Below are 25,553 nucleotides of genomic sequence, written 5' to 3' on the forward strand. Positions count from 1 at the left end.
GCCGAGGGGTAGGTGAGGGTGAACGCGCAGGTGGACTTTGACCCCGCAGGCAGGAGAGGTCCGGGGTGTCCAGAGCTCCCAACCGCCCCGGGACGGACCCCGGGCGGGCGCTGCGCCGCGGGAAGGGGACACGGCGGGCCGCCGCCTCCAGGTCTGCGCCCGGGGGAGAAAATGCAGGCGGACGGGTCGGGCCGGCGCGCGGCGGCGCCTCCCCTCCGCGCCCGCCCCTGCCCCTGCCCCTGCCCCTGCCCCTGCCCCTGCCCCTGCCCCTGCCCCTGCCCCTGCCCCTGCCCCCGGCCAGCCCCGCCCCGCCCCTCCGCGCCGGCCCCGCCCCCGCCGCCCCGCCAGTCCCGCCCCCCGCGCCGGCCCCGCCCCCGCCGCCCCCGCCAGCCCCGCCCCCCGCCGGCCCCGCCGCAGCCCGAGCGGCTACAGACCCACCCCGCCCCGCTGGCCCCGCCCCCGCCCCGCTGGCCCCGCCCCCGCCCCGCTGGCCCCGCCCCCACTGGCCCCGCCCCCCACCAGCCCCGCCCCTGCCGGCCCCGCCGCAGCCCGAGCGGCTACAGACCCACCCCGCCCCGCTGGCCCCGCCCCCTCTGGCCCCGCCCCCGCCCCGCTGGCCCCGCCCCCGCCCCCGCTGGCCCCGCCCCCACCAGCCCCGCCCCCCGCCGGCCCCGCCGCTGCCCGAGCGGCTAAGGTCCCGCGCCTCGCCCCCCGCGCCCTCCTCGCCGCCTCGCCCCGCCGTGGGCCGCACCGCCCGCGCTCAGGGCGGGCTCGGCGGGCTTTTTCCGCCGGAGCAGCGCCGCAGCCCGCCAGCCGCCGGCCGCCGACGCGGGATGCTGCGCTCCACGTCCACCGTCACCCTGCTCTCGGGCGGCGGCGCCAGGGCGCCCAGCAGGCGGGTGAGTAGCCGGGGGCGGGAGCCGCCTGGCCGCGGTGGGGTCCGGCGTTGGGGACGCGCGGGACCCGCCCGGCCTCGATCCCCCGACCCTGGACCCAGCTCCGGCAGGCCCTGACCCTTCTCTCAACGTCCAGCCGAGGGCTCGTGGGGCTTAGGGGACTTTGTGGAATTCCCAGAAATTTCCTCTCCTTCCTGCCTCCTCTGTCAGGCCACGTTTATTGGTGGCATGAGTTTGAACAGCAAAGGGGAAGCATTCCTGCAGTGCCCCTACTTGAGACTCAAACGTAATGAATGTCTTTAACACCCAAACTTGCCTCCTTTCAGCGATTAAAAGAAAGGGTCACTCGTCCCCACCGGTGATAGAGTAAGTGACTCTGGAGTGAGTTTAGCCAAGGTGCAGGCTTCTCCTTACAACATAGAGATCAGCACCTGGCCACCCCCGTGCCCCCGTCCAGGAGCCCAGTGGTGTGGGGCTTGGATTCGTGCAAACCGCTTTCTTCATTCTGATCTCAGTGCAGCACGGTGGCAGCAGGGGTAGCCCTGGAAGCCCTGGGCACCGTGTCCAGGGAGGCTGCCCTTTAGAAGCGCTCTGGCGCTGTTCCCCTTGTTGCGTTTTCCCTCACCTCTCCAGGGGCTCAGTGAAGGATGCTAGGCACAAGCAGGTGGCATCATCCCCGTTCTGGTCTCTCTTCCAGGATTAGCACCTCAGCACACTGCCAGCGCCTTGGCTTCTGGCTTTTTAGTTCATCCATTCCTCAAAGTATTCGTGATAGTTATCGTTTGGTGCCTCTTTTCTGTGGTTGAGACTTCTCTAATCATGTTCCCCAAGTTTTAGCTTAAACAGGTGCTGAAGTCCAAGCCAGGACCCCCTTGGGCACTCCGGACTTCTAGTCTTGTGGACATCCTGTTTGTATTTCCATGCCTCAGCCAAGTGACAAGCGGTGGCCTTATGTGCTGCCTTTCTTCAGCTCTAGAAGAAAGGCATTGCGTTACTCTTGGGTGTGGGCGAAGCGATGGATTCTGCGGGGAGTGGGTGCAGGCGTGTGTGCGTGTGTGTATGCCAGACATGTACAGTTGACAGAACTCTGGTTGTCCAGTCACTAGCTTTATATATATATTTTTAAAGATTTATTTATTTATTCATGAGAGACACAGACAGAGAGAGAGGCAGAGACACAGGCAGAGGGAGAAGCAGGCTCCAAGCAGGGATCCTGGGATTATGACCTGAGGTGAAGGCAGGTGCCCAACCACTGAGCCACCCAGGCGTCCCAGTCATTAGCTTTATAAAGCAAGATCCACATCAGGGCCAAGCGAGTTTCCAACTATATGTAGTCTGTCTTATTCTAAGATAGGCATTTGCCTTTTTTCTATGGAAATTGTGCTCAGTTGGAACACAGTTGTGATTGAGAAAGAATGAAGTCACTGAAAAGCCAGCCTTGAGCCTGGATAGGGTCATGCGCAGGACCAGACTGCATGAAAGTGTCAAGTCTCCCTCCAGAGATGGGCAGCTAGAGCGAGTGGATGCCGATGTGACTAGTACACTACATTACCTTTCTGTAGATTGTTTTTCCCAAATGTTTACTTTCAAGTATTTTTTTAGTTGTAAATGGCACAGTGGACAGACTATTGAAAAGGCTTTGCCTTCTGCTTTTTTTTTTATTTTTAAGATTTTATTTATTTATTCATGAGAGAGGCAGAGACACAGGCAGAGAGAGGAGAAGCAGGCTCCATGCAGGGAGCCCAACGTGGGACTCGATCCTGGGACTCTAGGATATGCCCTGAGCCAAAGGCAGATGCTCAACCCCTGAGCCACCCAGGCATCTCTGCCTTTTGAATAGGACAACCAAAGTACTTTGGGCTGGAGAGGTCAGGGACCTGAATCAGACCATCTGAGACTGTTTTGAGCACACAGGTACTGGCATACTTGTTCAGGAAAGAAGTCCTAGGTTCCCTTTACGATTTCCTCTGCTCATGATTTGCAAATGCCACAGGTCCTGTCTGTGTGGATGTGCGTGGGGAGCAAGGTGGGAAGATGTGATCTGTTGACTGATTTTTTTTAAAACAACATGTATAGATATCCTTCTGGATGATACAAGGCTGGGCATTGGGGTCCACTGTACCCATGAAGGCAGTTTTTTTTTTTTAAAGATTTTATTATTTATTCATGAGAGATGCACAGAGAGAGGCAGACACAGGCAGAGGAAGAAGCAGGCTCCCCGCAGGGAGCCCAACGGGGGACTCAATCCCAGGACCCCGGGATCATGCCCTGGGCGGAAGGCAGACACACAAACTGAGCCACCCAGGCGCCCCTATGGAGGCAGTTATTGTCACAGACTACTATCATACAAAGTGATGGTTGTTAAAGTGGTGTTTTTCTTGTTTTATTTTCATTTTTTTAAAAAATATTTTATTTATTCATGAGAGACACAGAGATGCAGAAACACAGGCAGAGAGAGAAGCAGGCTCCCTGTGGGGAGCCTGTTGCAGGGCTCGATCTCAGGACCCCGGGATCACAACCTGAGCCAAAGGCAGATGCTTCAACCACAGAACCACACGTAGGTGATGGTCTTGAACAAGAACATGCTAGTGATCAAAATAGCATCTGTTTTATCCAAAGAGCTTACCAAATTAGGGACTGTGGGAGAACCAGGCCGTGCTGGTCCAGCTATTCAGACAACTAGAAATGGTGGTGACAGCTGACATTGAGCAGGGAATTTTCTGAGTCAGCCACCCGGGGTGGTGTAGCCAGACCAGACTGTCACTGGTCATCCCTTGTTCCGTGGCTGCCACCTACAATTTGTACTTCCTTCTTATCCGAAATCATGTCCCAAAGAAGAAAATTGGTGGGAAAGTAATTTCTGTCAGCTGATAAGCAAAGAGGCATTTGTGGATGCCAACCAGCAGGGGTTGTGAAATTAAAAAAAAAACAACCTACCTTCAAGCCAGTTGCAAAACTAAAAATAGTTTTATCTGTAGCAACAACAGGAAGATAGATTGGCTGGAGAATAACAACAGACAGAATGATGTCCTTAATGAATGGGGGAAAGCATTTTTTAAAAAAACACTTGAATTGCTTCACGATTTTGAAGGGAATTTTGCACATCAAGTTAATCCCACGAAATGGGCCTTTGAGATGAAAGGTCAGTGGTGTGGAGAGGTTGTGTGTGTTGAGGGGGAAGGCTTCGCACAGCCAAGTACTTTTGGTTGAGTTGCTCAGCTGGGGTGGTGAGAGACTTAGATCTGTCAGGGGTTTCCTCCAGCACCACGCTGTCCTGATAATAAGAGATTGTTGGCTGGTATTGCTGGTATCATGGCCCCTCAGTGGCTCATAAAAAAAACAAACAAACCAGAAGCCAACCCAAAAAGGCCACAGGATAGCACTGTCTCCTACCCTGCTTTTAGGGCTATTTCTTTCTCTCTGGCAAAGGCTTCCTCTGTCAAAACCCAGTTGGCCTGCCAGGCCTCACTCCCTAGCTAATGCACACTCTCCTTGGTCCCATTTTGGCCTGGTTGGCTCAAAATAAAGAGTGTTCCTTAGCTGGCCAGTGAATGGGTCAGACAGGTATTTACCTCACTTCCTTTTCACAGAAACACGTGTGTGCACAGCTTCCCTAGAGGTGGGCTCTGAGGAAGGGATATGGCGTTGTGGGACCTCAGGGCCTGGTAGGAGGAAGTAGCACCCAACTTGGTGTGTCAGAGGTGGGATGAACAGACCTGGGTCCTGGGGACTCTTAAGGAAACTTGATTTCCTCAAGACTACGACCCTGTGGTGGTGCTGCAGAGGGTATGGAGCGGGATCCTGGCCTGTTTCATGTCTTCAGTGGCCTGTGAGAGGGCTGCATCCGTGGTCCAGGTCACAGTTGTCTGCACTGAGTGCCCACACCTGAATGAGAGACCCAGACGCCCGAGCTTCTGATCACTTGGGAAAGCCTTTCAAGTCAGCCTCAGAAATTGTCTAGTTGTGCTCCAGGAGCTGTGGATCCAGGGCAAACTAACCAGAGACCATGTCAAGAAGCTTCCATCTGAAACACTTGGAGCAATTGGCAGCGTCCTGGTCTTAGGGCTGCCTGTGGCAAGCTCCCCCAGTCTAAAACCGGTCCAGTGGGCTATTTCCCTCTGTTCAGCTTTAGGTGAGTGCTGGTTTCCTAAATTTCAGTCATCCTGCTGCTGATTCTCCTTAGTACTCCGAGACCAGAAGGCCCTTTCTAAAATGCAAAATCTGGTTAGCTGATGTCTGCTTAAGGAGCCTCCCTGCTACTACCAACAGCAAGTGCAAAATCCTTATTTTAGCTTCCAGACCTTTCTGATTTGGCCTTCGCCTTCGTTTTCCCCCTCCCACACTTTTTCAAGATACTCCGAATTGCTTGCCATTCCAAGGTTTCCATGCTGTTCCTCGCCTCTCTCATGGTTCTTTAACAAAGGGTCTGCTCCTCCAGGAGCCTGTCTGAGCTCTCCCCTTCCTTGTTTCCCTAGAGGCCAGTGCACCCGGTCATTGCTTGCATCAGCTATGATTAACTATTTGAAGAGAGGGGTTAGGGCCCAGCATAATTGGTGCTTAAAAAGAGGAGGATGCCACTGGGGTCCTAAAGGGGCCACACTTCACACCGAATTGGCAAACAGGAAACCAGGAAGAGAAGCCTGGGATAAAGCCGTCCCATCACCCTTGGCCCACCTGGACAGGAAGCAGGTGACAAATGGATGGGAGTGCTGGCCCAGGTGAAGAGTTTGGTAGTTCTGGGAAGGCCTCCAAATAGTCCAGTTGCCTCATCCTGTTGCACAAGTTGGAGCTACATTCCTTTGGTTAAGTCAGTGGTTCTCAACCCTGGTTATACCTAGAATCACTGACAAGCTTAAAATACCTGTGCCCAGGCCCCACCCAGGCAGTTTAAATGAGAACCTCTGAAAGTAGAGAATAACACCAGTGTTTTTTAGGAAGTTCCCCAGGTGATTCTAATGTGCAGCCAAGAATAGGAAGTACTTCTTTAATCATTGTTGTCTTCTTACAGCTTCCTTGGGAATACAGACACTCCCGAGACAGTGCTCTGGAAGGTCCCTTTGGCTTTGTGAAATGGCAAGGTGGTGGTGGGGGCAGAGTGGGTGGGGGGGGGGCTGCCACTCCAGGTCACACTGGTATTTGTGTGCATTCATTTATTTGCATTTTCTGTCTGCATGTTGGCATTCCTGAGCACATTGTGTGCTTGTACAGAAATGAGCCAGTGAGGACAGGAAGGAGAGGTCACTGTCCTTGTATTTATGAGTTGTGTCTGGAGTCAGTCCTGACATAGGAAAGAGGGGCTCTAGAACATTTTACACCACCTACAGAGTCCAAGTATGTAGATTAGCTACTGTCTTTGGGGCCATATTTGGTCCTCTTGGCTTGTTTTGTATCCCTCTGTGATAATGATTTTTACAGTGGCCTGTAAAACCTAAGTATTTACTATTTGGCCCTTTACAGAAAAGGTTTGCCCTTCTCTGGTGCAGATAACCAGTCCTGTAAGTTCAGGACAACAGTAGAGCTAAGAGGCCTACTCTACATGGGGCATGCCCTGTTGCACACAGCCTGACCCACATATTCCAGAGACTTTATGCTTGTGCTGAGTAGAATGTGGTGTCTGTGCTCCGAGCCACAACCACATGAACCACACCTCTTGTTGTTAGGTGGAACTGGGCAGGAACCCACAGTCACAAAGTGGACCAGGCCTTAGAGAAATGGAAATGCGTTTGGCTAATTTCCTTAGGGAAATACATCATTGTAAACTGATTAGCAACCCCCTAACCCCACCCCCTCCTTGGGTCATCTTCTCCACCCCTTTTTTTATTTGATGATAGTTTTCTCTTGGGTGAACCCATATACTGAAGCTGAGAGCATGATGGTATGTGGGTCCCCAGATTTCCCCATAGATGGAGATCTAGCCCTCTGCCTCCACAAAGGGGGAGGTGGTCAGAAACAAGGCCCCAGAGGACCTGCCTAGCTCCTAGGTGCCCTGAATTGCAGACAAGGGCTTGGCTGTGTATTTTTTCGTGGAGGAGGCTTGAATACTATCTGCCCCTCCCTTGACCTCTCTCCCAGAGGGGTTGGTTTGAAAAAAGTGGAAGGCTCTCTGGGGAGTTTCAGATATAGTCACCTTACTGTATTTTAGTTCAACCTAAAAAGAAACTCATACTGACATTTAATTTACTGAGCAAGCAAGTGCCTGTTACGTGATGATACTATGCTAAGCCCTGGAAGGGCAACGAAAGCAATTAAAGTACAAAGTTTGCTTCATCTCTCCCCTATTTTCCCCCCTTCCATCCGTGTTGTAATGTGTGGAATGTAATAGGAGGTACTCAATAATTGCTGTTGAATCACTGAACTCAGATTTGAGTGTTAGTCCCTTCCTCCCAAGAGCTGAATGACTCCTGATTGTCTTCCACTAGAGACCTTGCTTCTCCATCAGGCATTTGTAGCTTGTTAGAGTTTGGCCCCTACCCATTTGTTTTCTTCTCCCACTCTAGTGTAGGCTGCAGGCTCACTTACAGTTCTCAGAACATTCTCGCATCTGTGCCTTTGGCCAGCCTGGAGCAAATGCCTTGCCTGGTAGTTGTGTGCTATATTGTGATGATGGATTCTCCAAACCTTAGTGAACCACAAGGTCCTTTTTGTCCTTCTATACCCAGCTCAAATGTCATCTCTAGGAGCCTTTGATATATGCCCCCCCCCCCCCAGTTAAGACTATTGTTCCTTTCATATTCCTACTCCTTTATAAAGGAAGTGTGGTTCCACCATGCCTTAATCACTGAGCTACGCTGCCTCTCAGGACCTTATATTGGTTATGCTAAGTGTTCTTATTTGCCTTGATTGGGTATATTTTTGGGTTCTGAGCTCTTGGCAACATGGCTGTTTCTTTTTCATCTTGGTACTCTCATTGCCCTTAAAGGTATTTTATTTTATTTTTTTGTTTTTTACTTATTTTATTTAAGTAGTAGGTGCTCTGTAACCTAATGATGACATACACTGAGTCCACCTTCCTGCTTTTGATCCACTGGAAGGGACCCTTGCATGTAGGGACAGCTAACCCAGTAGCTGTGGTGTTCAGAGAAAGTAAGATTCAGTTCTTCTCATTGTTCAGAACATAAGGCTGACCCAACTGCTGCAGGAGTCCCTGGGAATAAAATACTCTACCTTCCTCAAGTATTGCCCAGCTTAGGCTGCTCTGGGTATTATTATCCGAGTTTAAGGAAACCATGGAGACCAGTATCATAAAATGCTGAGAGAGATAAACAATGCTGCCTTGATCTTACTCAGTGGGAAATTTTCCCACGGGAAGATTTCCTGAAAGTGAATGAATAAAAGGAGTTTAACTTTACCATGTCCACCTAAGTGGGTACCTTCAGGGGTTACTCTGTGCTTCTGTTGAGGAATTCAGAGTGTTTTCTAGACCTCTGGGTTGTTCTCTTTGCTGCTCCTGAAGCGGCCCTATGGACCTAGGAAAGCTTGATCTGTTGCTCTCTCTTTTCGATACAGTCTCTCTCAATCTTTATTATTTCTTTTACTGCTATTATCTTTAATTAAAAAATTTACACATACTTGAAACAGTTGGAAACAATGTGAGAATCCCACTATACAGAGATAATCATCACCACCACCAGCTGGTATGTTTCCTTAAAGACATTTTTTTCCCCATAAACCTATGCAGATTATTAGAGTATATTTAAAAAACAAAAATGGGATTATTATTAACATTTTTTTCTTGCAACTTTCTTTTTTTCACATGACAACACATTTGGCCATCCTTTTAGGAAGGCATCTGATCCTCTTCAATGCTGGATTTAAACTGTGTCTGTGTGGTTCATCTATCAGAGGGCCAGCACTGATGAGAGGATGCTGGCCCCATGTGTAGCCCATCCTTAAAGCACCTCTAATGACATGAGAGAACATTTACCACAGGGGCCTGGGTGTGGCCTCAAGAACCCGCTGCAATTGCCAGATAGCTTTGAAGGCAAATGTGTTATTTTACAGGTTCATTTTATGTTAATTATCTAACACCAGGTAAAACTGGTGGTTTAGGGAAATATTTTCTGTTTATCCTGTGGCTTTGTCATACCCCAGGGTATACTTGGCTCATTGTTGAGTGCTGCAGGAAGCCTGTTGAGGAATATCAAAGTACTGGGTGGACAGATAAAGAATTGTCTCAAGTAAGGGAGGGGAATATTGTACTTTTGAGGGATTGGACCAATGGGGTGCCTTCTGGGCCTTGTCTCCTCTTCAGTCCTTAGTTTATTCTGAAAATTACTGCTATTAAGGATTACCCTTCTAGACTAATCACCCTACAAAAAGTATCACTTACAATAGATCTGTTGATCAAATTGATATTATCATGGAAAGTAGTAAGTTGCAGGTATATTAATTTGCTAGAGTTTCTGTCAAAAGTCCCGCCAGACCACTTGTACACTTGTGCAAGTGTGTGCATCTATTTACCCATGTGTAGGTACACGTGTGTGTATGGGATGGGGTGTAGGAGAAAAGCACTTCCTTTTCTCTGCAAAATTATGCTATGGATTAGATCAGCCTATACAGAAGATTACTGAACGTCACAGACTTGGATTGCATTCCAATGCTTGTGCAAATGCCAGCTGGTTTCAGCGAGTCCATGTGGTCAGAGGTTTGCCTTTCTCTGGAGGAACTCGGATTCTCCTTGGTGCTATTACCTGTCGGCTATGAGAGCTACCTCCTAGCTGGAATAGGTAGTTTGTCTTTGGCCAACATGACTAGCAGTAAGCTTTGAAGGTTTGTTGCAAAGTTGGCCACATCAGAGGCAGTGGTGCTCCGGGGCCCTGAGGGATGAGGCTGGCACAGAGGTGAGTGAAGATGGAGTATGATTGCAAAATCAGGTATTTAGTTGAAAGAGCTGGGGTTTTAAATCTCGAGGAGAAGAGGTTCAGAGGAAGGAAGCCTTTGTAGAGAAAAGAGAATTGGGTTGTCTTCCCTGAAGACAACCCAGGGTCCATTAGGTAGGAGTTCAGAGGGAACACATAAATTCATCATCAGGAAGTTGGAAGTACGAGATGTCTCAAAGGGAGGTGACAATGTATGTGGAAGTACCCACACATGTTCCAATGGGCTCTCTTACCTGCACATGGAAGATGCCATCCTCAGTCTCTGCACCCTCTTCATAGGCTGGCAGATTGGACTTCAAAGGTTTTTTGCCATCCCATCCCATTCTGGGTGTTTGGGCTGCAGGGTAGTTTTGCTCAGAGGTGGCTGTGCAGATGAAATTGCAGGTATATTAATTTGCTAGGGCTTCTGTCAAAAGTCCCACCAGACCAAGTGGCTCAAACAACAGACCTCTATTATCCCATAGTTTTGGAGCTAGAAGTCCAAAATCAAGGTGTTGGTAGGGTTGGTTCCTTGTGAGGCATGTGTGAGAACGATCCATTCCAGGCTTCTCTCTTCAGCATGTTCACGTGATGACCTGCCTATAGTGTGTCTATCTTCAGGGTTCCCTTTTTATAAGGACATCCCTCATTTTAGATTAGGACCCACCTTGATTACCTCATTTTTAACTTAACCTCTCTGAAGATTCTGTTTCCAAATAAGATCACATTCAGAGGCGCTGCTGGGGCTTAGGGCTCCAACATAATGCATTTTAGGGGGACACAGTGCGGTCCATATCAGGGACAAGCAGCACGCCCACGAGGCAAGCCCACATGGCTGCAGCTGGGTACTCTGTCTGCTGCTGGGACACTCTTTGGGCTTTTCTGGTGGCCTGATCACTTCTCCCTGGGAGGTCACAGCAGGACCAGGCTGTGACATTAGGGTACCTCATTGAAGTGGAGTCAGTGGTTGAGCGTTTGCCTTTGGCTCAGGGTGTGATCCCGGTGTCCTGGAATTGAGTCCTGCGTCGGGCTCCCTGTGGGGAGCCTGCTTCTTCTCTACCTGTGTCTCTGCCTCTCTGTGTGTTTCTCATGAATAAATAAATAAAATCTTTAAAAAAAATTTTTTTTTTTAAGAAGTGGAGTTCTACAACATTTCTCTTTGTGTGATTGGCTTCTTTCACTTGACATAATGTCCTCAGGGTTCACCCATGTGGCAGCATGTGTCAGAATTTCCTTCCTTTTTGAGTCTGGACAATAGTCCATCCTGTGCAGACACCACATTTTATTTATCCATTCAGCCATTGATGGACATTTGTATTGCTTCCACGTTTTGGCTGTTGTGCAGAGCACTGCTATGAACATGAGTGTGTAGACTTTTACAAAACTTTGTGCTTATGCACACGCATGTCTGTTTGAGAAAAATTCAGCGTATGGTTGACGAGAAAGCGACTCCACCGTCCGATCACCACGGTGTATATTTTGACCTCTATCCACCTAGCCGTATTCTGACCTAAGCACGTGAGATATGATCATTCTGTACACACTGTTCTGGAACTTGAGCCATTTAAAGAAACGGTTGAATGTTGTGAGATGACTTGGTGATGTCTTTGTTCTGAGCAGCAGGGTGGTGAGAGCCTGTTCTGGGCCACGCAGAGGCTGGTCTTCTCTTTGGACCTCCCGTGTGGTCAGTATGATCACCTCATTGCTTAGTGGGGGACACAGGCTCTGAGAAGCACAGGGTCACCTAGATCTTTCTACCTTAAATGTGGGTCCCTCACTGGCTTCTCTTCCCTGTCTCTCCTAGGCAAATGTCTGCAGACTGCGGCTGACGGTACCCCCCGAGAGTCCAGCCTTGGAGCCAGGTGAAAAGAAACTTGAAAGAAAAGAACAAGTAAGCCACCTCTGAGGCAAAGCTCTGACAAGTTCTCCTCTCTGCACTCTTTTATTTGAACCCCTTACCCCTCCCATCCTCCATCCAGGCTATTCACAGAGTCTGAATGTCAGCGACTCGGCTGATGAAAAGGCCCTCTCGACCTTGCCACCCCATCTTCCATCTTCTCAGAAGTCAGGCCGCCCTGCCTGGCTGGCCCTGCTGGCCTCCTGCCCCTGCTCTTGTTTCCTGGTGAACGCTGGCTCTGTGTGGCCTCAAAGCCGCAGGGACGCTGGCCTTCGTGACAGGTGCTGTGGCAGGGAACGAGTTTTTCCTGAAAAAGCTAAGTCCTGTCCAGTCAAAGGGCCCATTGTGAGCTGCCGGCGGCTGAGCCTTTCTCAGCAGCTGGAGGTAGAAGCCCAGCTCCCGGTGTAGGCCACCCGGAGAGGACAGGCTCAGCACGTAGCCCGGGTGACAGGCAAGGGCACTAGGGTGGAGGGTGGAGGAGGTCAGCAGGGATTTTTGTGCCAGCCTCTGTGCTCAGTGCTAGGCCGTGAAGGTAAGTGTGACCTTGTCCTTCTCTTGGAGGAGCTCGAAGTTCTTCAGGTGAGACAGACCTCTGAACAATGCTGACATGATAGTTAAAGCCTTAGGATCAGAAGGACAAGAAGGGCTCTGGGAACACCAGGAAGGGAAGAACTGACCGCTGGGGGTGACATTGAAGCAGGGGCCCAAAGGATACACAGGGGACACTACTCAACTCCAGACCTCTTGTCCTGGGCAAGCCCTTTATCTCATTCTCAAATAGTTAGGAGACGCCTTCCATATCTCAGGCACTGGGCACGTGAGTGTAGCATGCTAGAGTGTACTACACTGTGAGGACAGTACTGAACAAAGCAGGGAACAAAAAAGTGCCTGTCCTTTTTGGACTTATCTCCTAGTTGTGGGGGAGAATTAAAAAATAAAAAAATAAAACATATCTCATAGAATTTAGGAAGTAATAATTGCTGATGAAGACAAAGCAAGGGAAGGGGACAAGAGGGCTGAGGGGCAGGTAGTAATTTTTCTTGTGCATTTATTTTGCATAAGCATAAAATCAAACAGTAAAATGGTATGATATGTGGTAACAGAAGTTTTGTAAATGGAATCATGAAATAATGACAAGCTTTGCTATGGAGCTGACCACTGATATATAAAAAAGGAAGGTCGTCTTTGAGTGGTAAATGGTTAATAATGGCCCTAAATTCACTGTTGGTCTTTGTCTCTTCTCTCCTTCTCTTATTCCCTTCTTCTCCCCACTTTCTACCAAGGACAGAGCACTAATTCAAATGATGAATGACAGGGTAAAGGAGGGGAAATGAGGTTATGACTAGAGCAAGGTTGAGAGAAAGTCAAATTGCTTATCTGCTTAAGGAGAGAGAGGTTGAGTTCCACCAAAGGATCCAGAAAAATGACTGATTCCAGGTGGGAGCAAGGCAAGTACAGAGCTAGCCTGGGACGTCTCGTGCGGGAAAGTGAGGTGGCACTCAGATGAGTGGGGTCCTAGCAAAGGACCCAGAAGCCAGTTTGAAAGGGGGTCTCACTGCACTGGCAAAACTGCCAACAACGTGAACATCAAAAAGCAATGGCAGTAATATGTTTTGACAAATTGAATAATTAAAAGAGTTCATGAGTTTATAGTAAGCATCAGATTTAGAAAGAGTGTTCTTCTACAGAACTTCAGCTGATAAATTTGGAAAATCTCTATTTTGTAATCTCAAGGGCAGTTCATCAGTGGATGCAAAGCTAGTTGGTGGAAGTTTATTGTGGAACAGTATTTTCACGTGGTCCCAGAGTATCACCTCACAGGTTACTTTCTGACTTGAAGGCACAGTGGTGCAATCTGGCAGCCAGCGTTTCAACCAAGCGATACAATCTAGCTTCACCAATAGTTGGGCAGCCTGGTGGATGGGCTTCCGAGGTGATGCAGTCAAGGACTGCACAGGATCACCTATGTGATATTCATGCCAAACTTGTTAAACTAAACTGAATAGTAAGGAAACAAACCCCAGATATGGGACATTGTGCAGAACAATTGGCATAGAGGAGACTAAGGAGAGGTTAATATCAAATATAAGGAGCAAACCTTGGTTAGATCCAGGATCAAAAAAAACCTGTAGAGGCCATATTGAGATAGTTGTACAGTTTTGAGTATGAACCACTTATTGGATATTATTGAATAAATGTTACTTTTCTTACTTGTGATAATGGTACTTTGGTTATGTAGTTGAGCTGTATTCTCAGCCTGCATATAGCTTTGAACATTCTCTAAAGAAAGAGTTTGAGGGTAAAAGCTCATAACCAGAACCACCTAGACACGTGTTGTTGACTAGATGGAGTGGGCCACTGCGCTCCTGGGGGGTATCCCTCCTGGCCTGTCTGCTGCCCTGTCTGGACCTGAGCTTTCCAGGGGCTCACAGGCTGCTTAGCACACGAGGAATCAGGAGTACTCTTTGAGGAAGCGGCCCAAGCTGGAGGGAGTGACAAGACCAGAGCCATGGCAGCTGTCCCTGTGTGCATGGCAGAGGAGGTGCGGGGATTGGGCTGTTGGAGTTAGACCCAAGCTGCAGGCCTGGATGGATGTTCATGAAGGGTTTCTGGTGCTGTGAGGCACCAGAGGGCATGTCACTGCTAAGAGATATCAAGTATTCCCAAGGAAAGAAGGCATGTGGTCCACATCAAGCAGGAGTTGGTAACCAAGTTATGTGCTTTGATTTGCCCATTTGTCCTAAATAGTGCTTTTCAAACTTTCAAAGCAATAGGATCTGCTTTTTTTTTTTTTAATCAGAATATTACTATGAGCCCTCATATATAAATCAGGTAGAAGTGGTGCTAGTGTGGGGCCAGGGTCCCCCTGTTTTCCCTGGCCACCTCCTGTGGGTACGTGAGAACCCCAGGGCTGTGAGGAGCACAGGGCAGAGCCATGAGGGCAGAGCATGCATCAAGTAGCCTCATATGCTGGGTGGACCAGGTGTGCAGCCTAAGTGCCCATCTGTGATGTGTCGGTGACTCACTGCAGAAGAATTGGGGTAGAGTGGAGGAAGGTGGGGCCAGCTGTTTCCCCAGGACTGAAGTCCTTGGGTGGTGGTGGCACTAGAAGGTACTGGTGGTTACTATGAGGCTGTTCTGAGTGATTTTGCCACCATGTCTTGGCCAGCTGCCTGGGCTTGAGTCACGGGCCAGTGGTGAGGCAGGAGCAAGGAGGTCCTGAAAGTGCCATGGGATGTGCCTCCACCATCGCTGTCCCTCCCTGGGACATTGTGGGCCACAACACTGCAAGGTGCCAAGAACTCTGGACGGCCCTCCCTATTGAGATGACTTTGCGCCAGGGGTGTGCAAAGGCTGGGGTGATTGGAGCTGACTCCAATCAGTCAAAGTGGGAAGGTGTAAAAGGCCTCAGTGGCTTCTGATGAAGGTAAACTTTGAGGACAAAATCCAGGATCCCGTTAGAGCTGTAGGTGACTGAGGGCAAGCCGGGGCTTTGACACCATCATGGATTATGCTTAGCATACTTTGAGCACCTGGGATTCCACAGGACAGCTGGCCACACACAGATGCCACTGCCACTTGGGCCGTTCTTCTGTGTGCTCTTCCCCGAATCCTTGGAGAAGGGGAGGGGTGTGGTGGATGGTATATTTTGCCCACCTTCATAATGGTGTGTTTGGAGACTTCTGGAGGCAGTCACAACAGAGGCATCTTTTTCAGGAGTCCTGCGTTCCTGGGGTGTATGTGGGGAGGCTTCCTGCCCTTATGGCAGACCATTCCTTTTTTTAAAAAAATATTTAATTTATTTATTCATGAGAGAAATAGGCAGAGGGAGAAGCAGGCTTCTCGGGGGGAACCCGATGTGGGACTGGATCCCCGGGCCCCTGGAGCTGAAGGCAGATGCTCAAGCAGGTGATCCTGGCAGACTGTTCCTGCCTGCTGCCTTTAATCTTTCTCTTCTAGAAGCTCCCGACTGCCCCAAGACTGCTTTTGTGGGCCACAGATGAGCTCCCAAATACTTCCTTTCTCTGCTGCTTAGTTTCCTTATTTTAAAGGAAGCACAGTAATGCCTGATTGCAAAGAATAAGTGAGCTAATATATGCATATGCTCACCATGTTGCTTAGTGAGGCAGCGACTCAGAGCCAATGTCAATCCTTCGAGTGCCAAGCACAGTGGCCCTTCTTTGCTTTTTTCCCTCAGACCCTCTGGGAGTTATTCCCCCTTCCTGAAACTGCCTGTCCTGCATTTTCCTCTTGGGCTGTGCCCACGCATCTTTGTTTGGTGTCCTTGTGTCCTTCTCCGTAAATCTGAGCATCCTCCTGTCCATGTCCTCAGGCCTTGCTGCTTCCTCTCTCTGCAGACTTTACCTCAGAGAACTCGTTCTTCCACAGCTTGGAGCCAGCCTCTGCAGGGAGACGCTTAACCTACAGCTCTGCCCTCCTGATCCTGAGCCCTGTCCCACTGGTGGCCATGCCAGTGTTCAGTGTTCTCTACATGGGGTGTTTTTAGAATATAGATACCTAATCAGCACATCACCATTATTTTGGTATTTAAAAATATGAATGAATCTGGATCATTTATGAACAGACATACCCAGAAAGTTCTAGGCTGAATTGCAGTTTGGAATGGAACCTAGGTATTCACATTTAGAAAGTGTTCTGACGCCATCCCTCTCTGTTTGAGTCTCCTGAGGCATCTCACAGTGAGAAAGATGACCAGTGTTTTCTTACATTTGTTCATCATAGGTATTTCCCTCAGAGCCATTTGAAATGAGGTGATGTCTTTTTATTTTGTCTCCCAGAGCTTAGGTCCCTGCCTTGCACATAGGAGGTGCTTCAAGAATGCCTTATGTGTTTTGTTTTTTATTTTCTTAGGGCTGCCATAGCAAGTACCATGAACTGCATGGCTTAACAAACAAATTTATTGGCTTACAGTTTTGGAGATTAGAAGTCTGGAGTCAAGGTCCAGTCAGCAGGGTCATACCCTCTCTGCAGGCTCTAAAAGAATCTTCCCTTGCCTCTTTCAGCTGCTGGGGGCTATGGCAGTCCCTGGCTATGGCTGCCTAACCCAAGTCTTCACGTGGTATTCTCCTGATGTGTGTGTGTGTGTGTGTGTGTGTGTGTGTGTATATCCAAATTTTCTCCTTTTTATGAGGATGCCCATTGTGCTGGATCAGGGCTCACTCTAATGGCTTCATTTTAATTTGCCCTCTCTCCAAATAAGGTCAAATTTGGAGCTACTAGGGGTTAGGACTCCAACATTTCTCTTTTTTGCAGGACACAGTTCAGCCCCAAACAATTTTTTTTTTGGTAGAATGTTAACTTAAATTATATTAACTACTCAGATAAATTAGCCATTGGACTTTATTTATGTGTTAAAAACCATTAAGAATATGAGAGAAGAAATGCTCTTAGTTTGTGGATACACATTTCATACTGAGGAATTGATAGTTGGTGTAGATAATGTTGAAATTAACCCCCATCATTTTCAAAGAATGCCATGAATGTATGTACCCATATTCCTATGTAAATCTGTATGTGGTGTATTCTTAGATACATGCACATAGCAGTAAGAGACAACACCAGCTATTATGGATTTATCAGCTAAATCGAGGTCTCACTGCATACTTGAGTTTTAGTGAGCACAGCCTGAGCTCTGCTGATTCTGAGTCTGCGGGATGGTGAAGTCTTTTGCAAAGCAACAGAGTAATTTGAAGCAGATGATATTTCCGGTAGCTGGTAACATCCTACCATTGTAGGTGTCCTTTAGCGACCTGTGTTTTTAAAGAACTCTAGTGAGGGAGAGCAGGTATATGTGTATGTATGAAACATTGGGAGCTTTCATAGCCCAGTATAATGTTTCAAAGGAGAAAAGTCTTGCCGTTCAGTTTTACAGTCCCCTTTCCCTTAAAAGCCCCAGATGAGTAAGCGTGCTGAGTCCTCGTCCTTGGGGTGACTGTTTATACAACAGCCCGGGCTGTTGCCAGGTGAGGGAGTGTGCTGCCAGGATTCACATCGGCGCTGGGGCTGTCCTGATGGTGTGCAGGACTCCATGTGCCTCTCAGAGATAGCAGGCCCAGGAGGATGGGAAGAGGCCCGTGTCCTAGTTCTGGTTCCCTACTGCCCACTGTGGTGTTTGGGCCAGGCAAGTCATCTCTAGGCCTCAGTTTTCTCTTCTAGCAACTGTAGATATTAGCCTGGAACCAGTGTTTTTCCAAGTTTCTTTAGCTATGGAACTCCTTATTCAACTGAATATATATATATATATATATATATATATATATATATATATATGGAAGTCCATTGGTACAAGAGGGAAAGCCTAGTAGCTGTGGTTTCAGGCAAGACCAGGGCTGTGCCGGCTGTTCCACCCATCCTATACCCTCTACCCCCTGCCCCAGCCTCAGCCTTGTCAGACACTGAGGAGTGCTGGGGTACCATTTACAAACCCACTGGACTACCCAGCTCTTTTCCATTTTTCTGATCTCCTGGGATTATGATTGTTGCCCTGTGAAGAGGCCAGTCGAAGGGTGGATATCTCACTGTCACGGCACATTTGATGGTTGTGGTGCAAACAGCACCAGGAAGAGAGAGGTAGACAGACAGAAGCATTCAGACAAACAACATAGACTTTAGCAGGATCCCAGATACTCAGAAATGTAAAGATCCCGCTAATAATAATAGAATCTGTCAACATCTACTAGTAATGCCCAGCAGCGTACCCGGGGTTTTATGTATATTATTCTGTGTATTTCTAGAACAACCCTTTGCAGTGGGTGGTAATATACCCCTTGTCCTTGATCAGGACAGGACCCTTGAACCTGAGTGCAGTAAATAACTGGCACAGGGCCACGCAGCTAGTACACCATGGATTTGCAGTTCCAACTTGGGTCTGTGCCATGGCCATGTTGCCATGGGAATGTAAACTCTCATACTTTCTCTTATCTGGGAAGGTCTGTCAGGATATTTATATTTTATCAATCAAGGTTACCTAATGTGTGTACTGTATGACTGGGTTCCAGCAAAGAAGTTCCTGATTTTGCCTTCCAGATATTCTTCTTTTTTTTTTCCCTCTGGAGTTGTTGGGCCTAACCAGCTGTTGTCAGCTTAGAATCTAGAAGGTAATATCTTTAAGAAATTACCTCCTACCAGGATACTGTTATTAGAACTACTCTCTCTTTGGGCTTTCTACTTGGCTAGAAGTTTTTCTTTTCCTTCTCTTTAAGCATTAAAAATGATTGGTCTTTGTCCAAGCATGAGTTTATTATTTTATATAAAATGGTGTCTTGAGTCTGTGAGCTCCTCAGAAATAACAAATACTTTAATGAGCCAAAGGTATCCATTTCTTTGAGGAAACTGGTCTGTCTCTCCCTTCCCTATTTCTCTCCCAGGCTGTGGGAAGGCTGCTCAGGATGGCTGCAGGGTTCATTATTCATTTTCGTCACAGGGAGACAAAACAATGTCAGGTGTGAGTCATGACCGGGGACTCCTAATTTGCTGGGATTGACACACAGGGCAGACGGGTCAGAGCACGTTCCTGAAAGTGCTGTCCTCAGCGGGCAAGATGGGTAAGACGCCCTTGTTTCAGCGCTCAGCTGTCCCTGTGTCAGCTGCTGCCCTCTGGCTGGAAGAAGAGGTTCAAAGCAAGAAGTTTTGGAAACAACTTGGTTTCTAGTTTGCATGTCATTTAGTTCAGGTAATGGTCCATCTAAGTCATATCAGCAGACTGGACATGTGACTGGCTGCCTGTCCTGGCCTCTGGGGCCAGGGGCTGGCAGTAGTAGGCTATCACCGTGTGTCTGCTGTTATTTCTTCCCTGAGAACTCTTCTAATTTTTTAAAAAAGATTTTATTATTTATTTGAGGGGGTTGGGGAGAGTGCTAGAGCAATCACGAGCAGGGGGAGGAGCAGGGAAGAAGCAGACTCCCTTTTGAGCGTGGAGCTCAGTTTGGGGCTTGATCCCAAGACCCTGAGATCATGACCTGAGCAGACGCCTAACCAACTGAGCCACCCAGGCACCCCCTCCCTGAGAACTCTTCTTGACCAAAGGATTTTCTTCTTTTGCACAGAACACTGTTTTGGATGATTAGATGCTCCAAATCTCTGGCATAGACCCAATTCCAAATATTCTGCTTGCCTGCCTTCCTTCCTTCCTTCCAAACATATTGATTGTGCATCTCTTTGTGCTGAGAGTTAGGGTTAAAACAGTACAGCAGATCCAGCCCCTGCGTTATGGAGCATATCTTATGTAAGATCATATATTCTTAGGGTTTGGGAAATATGATCACCTATTACTGGCCTCACTGACCCCAGCTCTCCAGCAGCCATAAAGTCCTTGCGGCAGGAATTTAGGTGGAGTTACTTTCCTGTACTTTCTCTTCTATTTTTTTTTAAAGATTTATTTATTTATTCACACACACACAGAGAGAGAGAGAGAGAGAGAGAGAGAGAGAGAGAGAGGCAGAGACACAGGCAGAGGGAGAAGCAGGCTCCATGCCGGAGCCCGACGCGGGACTCGATTCCGGGACCCCAGGACGGCGCCCTGGGCCAAAGGCAGGCGCTATATCTCCAAGCCACCCAGGGATCCCTTTCTCCTTCTTTCTAAGGCAATTTGCACTACATACATCTTTGGGGAAAACAGCCAGAGCATGAGTCTGTAAGTAAATTTTCAGCCATGAGTATATCCCAGGGAACAGTTTAAATGAAAGATTCTCTGTATATTTCTCTGATTATGTCTATTGTTAATTACATTGCAATTCACGGGGTGCATTTCAGTTGGCTGTTACTTTTTTCCCTTGACACTGACTTTTTTTTTCATTTCCTACATTTGGTAGGGCTTTGGTTTTCCAGGCAGTTTTGCCTAGTATTATTTCATACCCAGGAGGCTTTTTAATAGGCTTAGTATGTTTTAAAGAATTTGATATTTTAATACCAACCAAGCAGCATTATGAAGAAGTTTAAAAAAAAAAAAACAAACCAAACCCCACAACTTTTGACTGCGGAGAATTTCAAACATACACAAAAGGAGACTGAACGGTGTGATGAATTACTGACCCTTCACCCAGCCCCAAAGCCCTCAACCCAAGCTCAGTCTTGCTTGTCTGCACTCCCATCCGCTTCCTCCCCCCGGTATCCCAGATATCATAAATATTTAAGCATGTTTCTCTGAAAGATAAAGACTATCTCTCATACAATCACAATGCTGTTATCATGCTTCAGAAACTAATATTTATCTTATAGGGAGATACCTTAAAGGACCTGAGAGGAGAAAAATTCAGCCGCAGACACAGTGCCAAACATGTTGGCTCTTTTCATTTTTTTCCTGAGTTCTCTAGGTTTTCATCAAAAACATACATTTTATCAGAGTGATAGCCTTCTTGGGTTCCTTTGCAACTCTGCTGGATAGAGAGTTTATGACTGGGGTAGACATCAGCTCCCTGTCCCTTGGTCTAACATCTTTCCACAGAGGATGTTCCCTTCAGTTGGACCATATTTACATAATCTGGAAAACTCCCCAGAATTTCTTCCAACTCCCTCTTCAGCAAATACTTATTGAGAAATTCATTGACTGATTCAGTCACTGATAGATGTCAGGGCTTATGATGGTAAAGAAGATCAACGTGGCCCAGTGGCTAGGTGAGCAGCCCTTACATATGTGATGATACTAATAGTCACCGTGTTGTGGTTGTGCTGAAGGTGTAGAGACCTAACCAGTCTGAAAGGTCAGTGAAGATGTCCTTGAGGGAGAGACATTTCAGCCCAGCAGTGGGCACTGGACACAGAGAGAATAGCCCGTGTCACATCCTGTGACAAGGAGGGAGTTGACTGATAAAGGAGCAGAAAGGCCGGGGTGGGGGCAGAGGGGGAGACGGAGCCCAGGAGGCTTCCCTGTGCTGAGCCTGCCTCTCCCCAGTGGCCCCAACCAGACCAGGGGCCCAGGCTCTTGGCTTCCCTGCCGCTGAGGTCTGGGCTGCTGCCACATGGAGATGTGAGATTCCATTTCACCCCGACTCTTAGCTGTTTTGAAAGCTTTGTGGTCAAAGGCAAGAGCTTAGATTTGGGAAGATGTACTCAGGCACTTGAATGCTGTGGCCACCTTGGAAGAACTAATAATATTTATATGACAGGGTTATTGTGAGGATAAAGAAAATACTGTGTAATAAAACAGACAACAAATATTTGTTCCCTGTGCTTTATTCATAAACCTCCCTTCTGTTTGCCTATCACAGTGCAGCAGCTGGTCACGGCCTCGGGAACCCTCGCTGTGTGGAGTGGCCAGTGAGAGTGGCCCTGCTCCTGAGCAGAGTCCTGTGCTCAGCCCTTGTCTGGACTCTTTTATTTAGTTCCTGACTTTGTAATAATCTTTTCTTTTTTGTTTTTTGAAAATTGAATGAATGTTATTCATTCAAAAATAATGCACCCCCACCCCTTTTCTTTGGCTAAAAATCAGACATAGGTAGGGATGCCTGGGTGGCTCAGGGGTGAGCGTTTGCCTTTGGCTCAGGTCATGATCCTTGGGTCCTGGGATCAAGTCCCACATCAGGCTGCCCGCATATGGAGCCCACTTATCCCTCTGCCTGTGTCTCTGTGTCTCTCATGAATAAATAAAGTCTTAAAAAAATCAGACAAAAAGAAGCATAAATTAAAAAATGAAATCCTATTTTGCCTGAGGCCACTGGCATTAAAAATTTGGATTCCACCCTTCTAGATGTTTTATGCACATAAACATTTTTAAAACAAAACCAAAAATATAGAAATTACTGTTTTTCTCTTAACAGATCTTCGATATCTTTCTTTCCATGTGTGTAATGATTAGATCTACCACCTCTGGAGCCGTGCTTCACAGACCTCGTATTGTCTGTGACATTTTGTCCATCCACAGGCAGGGAGGCAGAGTTGTCTGTGTGCAGCCACCTGAGCGTTTTCCTGAAAACCAGTCCCGTCTGGGAAAGCCTTTGCTTTGCAGAAATGCATTTCACTAAGCCTTCCCATCCTCATCAGCTTGTTTTTCAGGAACTGGGTGGAGTCTGATTAAAAGAGCATGCTTTTGTTGCCTGGTATTTGGGGAGTTTCATGAGAGCTTTTCCTTTTCCTAATTATTTGTATGGGAAACCAGGGGTCTGGAATCCTAGCTTGTCATTCCACCAAGAGCAACTGAACAGTCTCTTCACCTAAATTTATGTACAAATTCCAAGAGTTGGATTAGTGCCAGTGGGATCCAAGCACAAAGGACTCAAGCAGAATCATTTTCTGGAAGCAAATACCATAGTTCATCTCTTCCCAAATATGTACAGAAGGGTGGGAAGCAATGAGTGTTTTGTTTCCTAATTTTTTTTAAAGCTTCCCATCGTTGACAGGCAAACAGTACAAAAAGGTATAAAGAAAGAATTGAAAGTCATCCTGATACCCAGTACCCCAGCTCTACCATGCTGTCCCCTCCTTAGAGGTCATTACTATTAATAATTTACCATGTATCTTTCTAGACTTTTCTTTGACAACTTTAAATGAATGGGAACGTAAAGTTATATTCTGCAGCAAATGAATGATTTTAAAATGTAAATTACAGTCTTATATGTCAAAAATATTTTGTGAGTCCATGGAAGGAATTGATGCAAAGGTGGTGTAAAAAATTAGTGAGTAGGACACCCGAGTGGCTCAGTTGGTTAAGTGTCCCACCCTTGATTTTGGCTCCGGTCATGATCTTAGGGTCGAGCCCTGAGTTGGGATTCTCATTTAGCACAGAATCTGCTTGACAGTCTCTCTCTCCTTCTGTCCCTACCCCTGCTTGTTTTTTTTTTTTTTTTTGTTTGTTTGTTTGTTTGTCTCTCTCTGTCTCTGTAAGTATATAAAATCTTAAAAGATAGTGGGAGAACAGGCTTGCCATATGGAATTCAGGCTTCTGTACTGTGATTGTCATGGTCAGGGTTAGCCCCAGGGGAGACTGGTGTAGGCTGGTTTGTCTGTGAAGCCTCAGTCCCTGATTTTGTCTTGCCCTTCTCTGTCATGGGGACTCTTTCTCTGTCATCCTGGACCTAACAAAGCCCATGGTGTGGGGAAGTATACTTAGTGTCGGAAGGACAGAATTGTCCTTGAACCTAGATGTGTGGCTATAAGCAAGTTATTTAACCTCTCTGAACTTTGGTTTTCTCAGCTATTAAGTGAAGAGGACAATTGCTATGTCACAGAATGGTTGTAAAGATTAAACGTACTAAGGAACCTATCTGGCTTATAGTAGAAGCTGAACAAATCCTAATTTTCTTTTCTCTAGCTTCTTGAGCCTTCATTCTAGAAAAGTGTGTTAGGACTTGAACATGTTATCCTTTCCCAAGGGTATTAAATCTCTGGGTGAAGGGATTAAAGTGCAAGAAAGTTCTTTTGGCTGAAGTCCTGCTGGCTCTGCCTGGCTTTTCAGAAATATTTCATGAATGGTCATAACAGGTTGTGTACTCCTCCACCCCTGGCCCTCCCACCCCCCGGCCTTTTCTCTGAGCTGGCTCCAGGGTGGGTCTTAACCTCAGGGGACAATTTGGCTGCCAGTGGACAGCCAACATTCTTCCCCCAGTATCTCAACCTCATGCATTTCAAGTGATGTATTTAATGATGAGGTTGAAGGCATACAGAGGAACTGCTTTTCAGGGGAGAAGCAGCATTATTAGGACACCTGGACTGTGAAAGTGCCGACTCTTGCTCTTGTCGTGAGGGGCAACAAAGGTCAACCTGGCACCTCCGTGAGAATGAAAGGCGCTCCTCTGGGCTGGTAGGGCCCTGCAGATGCACTCTTAGGTAGATGGACAGTGCTTTGATAGAAATTTGAGAAAGATGGCCTTCCTCCAGGGTAGAGGCTGGCATGACCCGTTCCAGGTGCAGGCAGGAGGAAAGTGACCGGGCTGGATTTCCGCTGGGCTCCTTAGTGCCGGCACAGCCCAAACTGCCACATACAATGTACCCATTATCGCAACTGTTTCTACCAGGCCTAAACAGTCATTATTCTTTTCTCTTTTCTACCTTCTTGAAGCTCCCTGAACTAAGCAATGGAGAACCAACCAGGAAACTTCCTCAGGGTGTTGTCTATGGCGTGGTGCGGAGATCAGATCCAAACGAGCAGAAAGAAATGGTGGTATATGGGTGGTCCACCAACCAGCTGAAAGAAGAGATGAACTACATCAGAGATGTGAGTCATTTGAGGATTGCTGTTTTTGGTTTTGTTTGTACTCCTTTTGTAGCATGTGAGACGGTGCAGTTGGAAGCATTGACATGAATGTAATAAAGCCTTTTGGAAGAATTTCTAGCATTACTGTTTTCGATGGAAATGTTTCTCCATATCTTCACGTAATGTTAAAGGTACATATACGTAATTCTGTAGTGAAGTATAGAGTGAACTGCTAGAGGTTGTTAAGTACGGATGCTCAGGAGACCAAATGATTCCATTCTTCCACGTATGATATAGAGACTTTTAAGTGATTTTTCTTATTATGTAGGACACTCCACTACTAATACATGAGTTTCAAAAATGATATAAATTTGATTGCTTTTGGTTGTAAGGAACAGAAAAGCCAACTCAAAGAGGAAATTTGTCTCAGGTGGGGTAAGTGTTGGGGTAGGTGGGCTCTCGCCAGGGCACATCCAAGCTCCAGTCCTCTGAATCCTTCTCAGAGTTTCCATTGGTTCTTTCCTCCTTTGTGTCAGGCTTATGGCATCATCTAAAAATATGATGGTGGCTGGAGGAAGAGGCTACTTGTCTCTGGTTTCTTTTTTTAGAGTCCTTCTGTTAGGCTTCTTATATCTCATTGGCCAGGATTGGGTCACAGGCCCATTCCCAAATCCATCCCTGGATGGATCCCCTGGTGAGGGGAATGGGATTGATTATAGCTGGTTCAGATCAGTTAGTCAAAATAGATGCTGAGA

The 25,553-nt window shown here is 47.5% G+C and overlaps 1 protein-coding gene across 3 annotated transcripts in view; it reads left to right on the top strand.

The window, feature by feature from the left end:
• The first annotated feature begins 665 nt into the window (after positions 1-665).
• LOC112675864 (myocardial zonula adherens protein) overlaps positions 666-25,553 on the top strand; it is an 88,852-nt gene continuing 63,964 nt past the window's right edge. For all 3 annotated transcript variants that reach the window (XM_025472666.3, XM_025472667.3, XM_049104298.1), the window contains exons 1-3: positions 666-899; positions 11,559-11,645; positions 24,664-24,819. In XM_025472666.3, the coding sequence (XP_025328451.1) occupies positions 834-899; positions 11,559-11,645; positions 24,664-24,819 (309 nt within the window). In that variant the 5' untranslated portion in view covers positions 666-833. The remainder of the gene's footprint in view (positions 900-11,558; positions 11,646-24,663; positions 24,820-25,553) is intronic.

Source organism: Canis lupus, chromosome 30 (genome assembly GCF_003254725.2).
Source record: "Canis lupus dingo isolate Sandy chromosome 30, ASM325472v2, whole genome shotgun sequence".
Lineage (NCBI taxonomy): Eukaryota > Metazoa > Chordata > Mammalia > Carnivora > Canidae > Canis > Canis lupus.